Source organism: Elgaria multicarinata, chromosome 6 (genome assembly GCF_023053635.1).
Source record: "Elgaria multicarinata webbii isolate HBS135686 ecotype San Diego chromosome 6, rElgMul1.1.pri, whole genome shotgun sequence".
In the NCBI taxonomy this organism is placed as follows: domain Eukaryota; kingdom Metazoa; phylum Chordata; class Lepidosauria; order Squamata; family Anguidae; genus Elgaria; species Elgaria multicarinata.
Genome location: NC_086176.1, coordinates 66120851 through 66128599, shown reverse-complemented (window position 1 = coordinate 66128599; position 7749 = coordinate 66120851). Strand labels below are relative to the sequence as shown.

Below are 7749 nucleotides of genomic sequence, written 5' to 3'. Positions count from 1 at the left end.
AAACTGGCCCATAAGACTGAAGGCTTAGTGACATTTTAGCATTAGAAATTTATTCAGAATATAAGAACATTTGTAAAAGTATTATAAATGCCTCTGTATAAATAAATGCAGTTTGTACAATTCTATATCAAATAAAACACAAAATAGCTATCTTACAGCAGCTAAGGAACTAAAGCAATTGGAAAAATCCATGAAAATTGTAGTTTTCAAAGAATGTTGTATAAGCAGTAGAACAATACAGACATTTAATGCAAAATTAATATGTGCTTTGTAAATAACAATACATTCAAGCTGGTGTAAAAGGTTTATACCTTAACTGGAAAAGTAACTGTTTTAGAACATGTTCCATGCAACATATGACAAACTCAGCAAATTCTAGAAACCTGTTCTAATAATACAACTTAAAACATGTCACATTTTAGACTAAAATGTCTGAACTGACAAGATCTGTCATTAAAATAAATTTATCCACTTAACACAATGAAATAGATTGTTTTGACAAATGGCAATATTAACTCAAGCTATTATAGTGCAGACGTTGGGCAGGTCATAGCCTGACTTCTTGGGCACAGAGATGACAGTGGATCAAGGTTTTGTCCTGCCCATGGGAGCATCCCTTAAATAGAGTTCTGCTCAGGGAATGCTTGTGCTGGTGGAAACGGGCAGGGCAACTTCTGCTTATTCCCTCTATAGCCTCTTGCACCTCTGGAACCATATGGAAGGTCTGCAAGGGGAGTGGGGAATTGGTGAAAATTCTCTTCCCCTTCTGCCACGTGTGACCCTCCACTGGATAAAAAAACCTTCTGCAGATAGAAATAGCTGTTCTGTTTCTGGAAGGCTAAGTTAGGGTCCAACCCATGGTTTGTTCATTTTTTTAAAAAAAAATAGCTGCATAACTGAATATTTTTTGGTATTTACTCTTGAGTTATATCACCTGTTGTGTGGGCTGATGACATACTAATTCTATCAAACTAAACACGCTAGATTCTAGACTAGTGGTAGATATGTCCAAGTCCCTTTTTCTATCGCTGAATCTTATGTTTCTCCCTAAGAGGAAGTAACTGCTTGCTGATGTAAGCATGACTGATTGAAGGGTGTATCATGTACAGCCACATACAAAAATGTAGGATTAATGGACCACCCTCCTCTAGTGCCTGTGGAAGATCAGTTAATGTTATGTTAAACACACTCCAAGGAGTTATTTGATGTCTTCTAAATTATTGTTTCACCCAACTGCTTTAAATGAGCATTCTTTCAGTATTGTACTAGGAGTTTGAAATAATGGCTCTGCTCAGCCTCCTGCCAATCACCTGTATGCAGGATGGGGGAAGGGGGCTAAAGTTAGTGTATTCTCTCTCCACTTTGCCCAAACCAAGTGATTTGCACTGGCTACACTCTCTTCCTGTAAAACGGAAATAGTTTGCACAGGACTTATTTCCATGCATGTAATCTACCCAACAAAAGTGCACACCTGTGTCTTATGTATTACTCTAGATCAGGGCAATTCATTATCTCTTACCATGATTTCATGTTTACAGAAAATGCTGATTCACAATGATCCCTTCAGGCAAAGCAGACATCTTAGTTTAGCTACTGCTGCAGCAAACTACATGGACAGATGTGTATACAGCAGCAAGAATGCTTAAGTTCTGCTTGTACACAGTGGAGCTGGATGGGGTGCAAAGTGGCAGCACTATTATCCAAGGAAGATGTACTAGGGCAGGTACATGCTGCAAAGAAATCCATTGGAACCTAAATATTTTGATAGCTGTATGCAGCTTCAACTCCATGGAAATAACTTCTGGGGCAGCTATAGTGTTATTAGAATGAGTTCACTGAAGCCCACATTCTAGAGAGGAAAATAATTCAATAATTTTGCTTAAGCATATGTGTATGTACACACACATATACAGATGTACACACACACTCCAAACCGCCTTAGGAATATTCTTATAAGATGTATCTTTAATAGTCAGGTATCTTACCTGATGAACTTGGCTTAAGCTTTGGGCATTTAATATTCAAAACAAAAGCCAGGCAGCACTTTTAGTGCAATAAACCACCATAAAGTGTGGACAGTAAATGCTTGGGGATAAAAGTGTTGCTTAAGAGTTGAAATTGGCAAAATGGAAGTTGGGTTTATGAATTGACGTTTTGCTCAGCAGGCAGCACAGGTTAAACTTCTGTAGCAGTGGCAGAGCCAGTAAACATAACTACTATGGGAGGAAAAAGCATAGATAAGGAAACTGAAAAAAATCCCCCCCAAAGCATAGAAAAAGCTTGAAGTAACAGGAAAGAAGGGCACCATCGGTTTTCTGTTATACACGTCAAAAGATGCCCCTAAAAACAACAATGCAGATATGCCAAATTACCGCAATGGGTTGTCCAAACGTGTACCCATAGCTTAGTGTGTTTATCTGCTTCTCTTTTCAAGTTATTCAACATGCCCGTTCTATAGAGCAACTTACACCCTTCGCCTGATCTCATGAGATAATTGGTTTCTCAATTCAGATATCCTGGCCAAACTATAATTGAGCTTCCTTAACTATAGCCTGTTGTGATGTCAATTAAATCCTTGCCTCCAGCATCAGAAGAAGTGGCAAACTCAACATCAAACTATCGTGAACCAAAATCTGTTGAAGAGCTTGCTGTATTCATCATGCACTGATAACGCAAAAGCTAGCGCTCTTACGTTTCAGAAAGCCATCTCAGCTGCTTTGCAGCACCATCTCACTTTATGCTTGGTGCATAGCTGGCTGGCAGTGGAACACTAACTTTCAGGCTCTATGTTTTCTTATGATGGCATCTTATCTAATCTCAAGATTTTGTTTGACTTAAAAGATAAATTAGGGTTCTGTGGAGTAAGAGCCAGGCAGGCTAGCAGTAAAAGTTTTTCTGGTAAGACCTATAAATAAGCCCTATGGGATGTACAGTATAGTCACTGGTACAATTTTGGAGATGTATACATCATGAATGTACACAGGAAGTAAACTGCTTCCTTGTAATGGTTTTATAGCAAATAAAGAATTAGTCTTTGTTTAAATCCGGGGTGGACAACCCATGAGCCTCATGCAGCCCCCTGGACCTTTCTGTGGGTCCTGCTGCTCCCTAAGTCATTGCCAATGAATTGCTGGCAAATATCAGTAGTAGCAGCCCAAAAGGTAAAAATGTGGCTTTTTTTGCCACTGCTGAATTTTGGTGGCAATTCAGCAGCAGTGTGTGTGTGTCTGTGTGCGTGTGGCCTTTGGTGGGTTCAGGGAATTGGAAACTGGCCCCTCTGAAATGGGTTTAAATAATGACCTAATGAAAGTGTCACTGCCACTGCTGCTTCAAGAATGATTGAGGCCACTGAACCAAATTAGCCTAAGTAAAATGACAAAATACAGTAGTAGCAAGTCCACAGTAAGTAATGCAATTAAGAACTTTAAAATGGGAACGAGTAAACTGTTTTAAGACTTAGCATTTACTTTCAGATTACCACCTGTCTACTGATGACAAAATGAGCAAAATATGTGAACTTTCATCACTATTAGATCCCATCCCTCCAAATCTTATTCTAGCAAGGCATTAATTCTTACATTTAGAGAAACATTAATATTTCTCCATGTATATTGTCCATGTAGTAGAATTTTCCTTAAGCAATTTGCTTAAATGATGGGTAGAAGGTAACTAATGGAAGCTTTTCATTCACTTGTACATTTGCCACAAGGATAGCTATGCTATGTCAGAAGACAAGCAGAAGGAAAGATGATAAATCAGGTCAAATGAGAACTAAACAGGCATCATTTACTTTAATTTTCACATATGCTTCAAAAGCTAAACTTAAAGCAGGATTCCTATTGTGGGCAACTTCAGTTAGTTTGAAGATACTGACAGGTCACAACAAAAACTACATGCCCCCTAGAGGTACCTGACTTTTCCCCCCTTAGTTGGAAAACACACAATTAGTTGCTGCAACATCTTAAAAAGAGAAACAGCAACAGAAGTTCAAAATATCAATTTCACTGAAAAGCACCCAAGATCAGCAACAGTGAAAATAAATGGAAGAATACTAGAAGACCGTAGAAGGACGGTCGGCGTTATTGCGAGCATTCTGAGAATCACAGTGTAAGGAAAAGATCTAAGAGCAAGGCATGACAGACATTTCTCTCCTTTGATTCCTACAGATTAATCTAATGTGCATCCTTCAGTCCGCTCTTATTGACATGCCACAAAAGAGTTATTGCTCCATTTATGCCTAGAAGATAAAATAAAGAACTGGCTATCTTTAATAGAGATATTCTACCCTCTGTTGAAGTGTAAAAACTCAGGTGAATACTTTTGTATGCTGCCCTTCATTTCCACTGGCATGATGGTCTTTACCAGGCAGAGTGAACAAAACTAGCACCATAACAGCGTCTTTGCAAGTAAGTATGCACACAACAGCTTTTGGGGAAGCACATCTACATTCATTGGATCAGGCACATTCCTTATCACCTAGGCAGTTTTCAAACAAAACGGCATAACAAGCCGAGTGGAACTTGATTATTTTGACACTATACAGGAAGGACCTAGATTCAACAACGTAACTTTAGGACACTTCCACATGGTAACTTCCACAGCAACAGCGGCATCAAACAAGAAGAGTAGAAATACACTGTAGAAGAGGCACCAGTTTTGGTGTGGGTTGGTGATATTCTACCTGGTTTTGAGATACAATTCTTCATCTGCCTGTGCTGATCCTACCAGGACATTTGGACTAGAAAGCAACTGGCATAATACCCAAATAGATTTTGGGTGTCAGATCTTGAGAAAGCACATTCAACACCTCTCCATTTTAAATCACCTTTGCATTACCTCTTCTTGGCAGGGCTAATTGCATGCATTAAATGCCAGTTGTCTGCAGTTCCCAGCCATCTGGAGAGGAAAGCGTTAACCATGCTTCCCTTGCAGAAGTGTACTAATGCTTGGCTTGCTCTGTAGCCAGACGCTGGCTACTATTAAATGACTGGCTATCCACAGGGGTGTTGCCATTGAAGAGAAACAGGATGAATGGCAGAAAAGGAGGTGGAGTGGGGAAATGCTACAATTCCAATGGAAGGTACCAGTGCAATGGTGTTGAAGCATTTCCTCAAAAATTCCATGGATTCAGAAGAGAATGTTTGATGGGGAAGAAGGAAGGGTGTTCTTATGCATACAAATTTGGAAGAAAAAGGGAACATTTGTAACGGTGTGAATAAAATAATTACATAGAACCTTGATAAACATATACATTTACCATCAGGCACTGTCTGATTATGCACAGCCATCCATACATCTCCTGTTTTGTGTGTGGATCCTGCTCATGGCTGCATATCGTCAAAGCCAGAAGCTCTCTTTGAAGCACCAGCCTCCAACTTTGCCCGTTGCAAGGAGTCATATTTTGCAATGGCACATGGATTCTCCCCGCCCTTTTTTTTTTAAGGGAAAAGTCTTTGACACTTAAAGTGATGTTTCATTGGTGTGGGGTCGTGAATTCTCTTCTTCCAGCAAAGCAATTCTTTGCTTGAGCATTCGCACTTGGGTCTCATGCCTCTCAACCATGGCCATCATTTGAGATTCCAGTTTCTTCAGCTTGTTTTGATGCTTCTTCTTTGCTTTCTCGTAGGCAGCCACAAGGTTACTGTTGGGAAAAAATAGTCATAGAAAATCATTCAAGGGTGTTTATGTGAGAACCTCAGATCTGACGGACCGTATTTCAGGTACAGATGGCTCTGTTAAATTTTGGAAGACATCCACCCCTGCCCATTCCAGCCATGTGGCTCTTCTGAGTAAGGAAAGAGAATTTACAGTCTTGAGTGCTTCTCTGGGCATAAACCCAAAGTTGTGGCCTACTTCAGAGTGTGCTAGCAGAATTACAGTCATAGTTACTTCATTTGTATCCCGCTTTTATGTATATCCCACACTCAAAATGGTTCACAACAAAGCATGGCAAAAGACAAACATAACATGGCAGTGCATGCTGCCATTTACCGAGGCAACCCTTTACCTGTTTGCTCTTTTCAAGTCGTTTACAAACTCAGCAGACTGCTGGTGCCGGATTTCACTGCTCTTTGTTAGTCTTTCTAAGGCACTCACCAACTCCTGCACTCTGGATTTCAGTTTCTTTTCTCTGAAAAGTACAAAGCATAATATTTACTATCCCTCATGTAGAAATTCTCATCTAAATCAGTGGCAGGAAAGGCATTAAAATATTGGGAAACTGCAGGAGTCCTTGTGTTACTCTGGTGGCAGGGAAGCCATAGCAGCGTTGCTACTTTCCGCACTTGCAGTAACCCCATGCATGTTGTGTAAAGATCCTTTCCACGTGAGCCAGGTCTTCCCACGTCGCAGGGGATTAAATTAGTAGCATGAGAAGGAGTAGCGCTGCAGTAGCTTTCATGCTGCTGGGGTAGTGAAAGTACTGGGGCCAAAACAGTCTCTTGGATCTAGCAATGCCACCTTAGGGCAGCTTCAGTAGATGAGAAAAACACACCGATGCCAGTCCCCATAGCTTTAGGGAAGTTCTACCATGTATGAAGGCATTCCTTCGCCTCATTTCTCTATAAGAAAAAAGCATAGCACGTGTAACAAATGCCTACATGTCTAGTTTGCAGCATGTAGCTGCACTAGGAGGCTACATTTCTGCCTTACAGAAGTCTCATAGTTCTAGCTTTAGAACTGCTTGTCCCACAGTTCAGTTTATAAAAGTTGGAAATTTGCCATTCAGAATAAGGATCTCGTAAAGTTTCTGTAAGGCATGGTAAGCACTAAGGTCCTACTGTCACAATAAAGGATATGGGCCATATTGCAGGGGATTCTAAGCCTGGGAGCTAGGAATAAAACAATCTTTTCCTTTGAAAGCTGTGATCAGTGACAATGATGAGCTTTAGGGCAAGCAACAATGCTGCAAAAAGGCCCTGAGAGCTTAATGCCACTTTCAAGGAGCTGAGAAATAGAGCATCTGCCAGCACAATTTGACACAGTTTACTGCCTGTAAAACCAGAGCCACTTTTGATATTTTAATTAGAGTGCAGTCCTGCATTGGCCTGTGGGTGGCACTGTTCTACAACACCAGAAAGCACCAAACACCGTTGTTTCAACTAGGCAGAGATAAGCGAAGTTTTTTTTAAAGGTATACTAGAAATGTACCGCGACAATTTTGTCACTAATAGTCAGCTTATTAAACACATATGCTAAGAAGTTGTGCCTTAATTAGTGAGCTAATACTGAACAATTAGGGCAAGAGGGACCTTAGTGTCATATATGAAAATACCCTGGTCATTTATCAGAGTTCTAACGGCCAACAGAAAGATCTGGCGTGGGCTGGTCCATGAAGTCGCGAAGAGTCAGAAGCAACTGAACGAATAAACAAGAACTAATTCAACTTGGCAGAAATGTCTCCCTCTGAATGCTACACACAGCAGGCAAAACAATTCAGAATAATACTTGAGGGGCCGTTTCTGTGTCCCCAAATAACCTTTCTTAAGGAATAGGCTTCTCGTGTTCACTAGGATATCTAATGCACTGAAGATCCTTTGTAAACTTTGTTACTGGGTCCCGTTCATTTTAAAGGGCCTTTTTGTAGGACAGGTGCTAAAAGATATGGCAGAATCAAGCCAGTAGTTCATAGTTTGCTGTTTCGTGGTATCTCGACCAACCTAAGGCATGCTTTCATAACCGCTTCTTGTCCAAACACACACTGGGCCTGTTGAGACAACATGCTAAGCCATAGTTACGCCGCTAACCCTT

At 40.5% G+C, this 7749-nt stretch overlaps 1 protein-coding gene across 2 annotated transcripts in view; it reads right to left on the bottom strand.

Annotated features, from left to right (window-relative positions):
• Positions 1-5446: 5446 nt before the first annotated feature.
• The window catches only part of MCC (MCC regulator of WNT signaling pathway), a 238381-nt gene continuing 236078 nt past the window's right edge, over positions 5447-7749 (bottom strand). For both annotated transcript variants that reach the window (XM_063129519.1, XM_063129520.1), the window contains 2 exons: positions 6008-6130; positions 5447-5641 (listed from right to left, as the gene is read on the bottom strand). In XM_063129519.1, the coding sequence (XP_062985589.1) occupies positions 5461-5641; positions 6008-6130 (304 nt within the window). In that variant the 3' untranslated portion in view covers positions 5447-5460. The remainder of the gene's footprint in view (positions 5642-6007; positions 6131-7749) is intronic.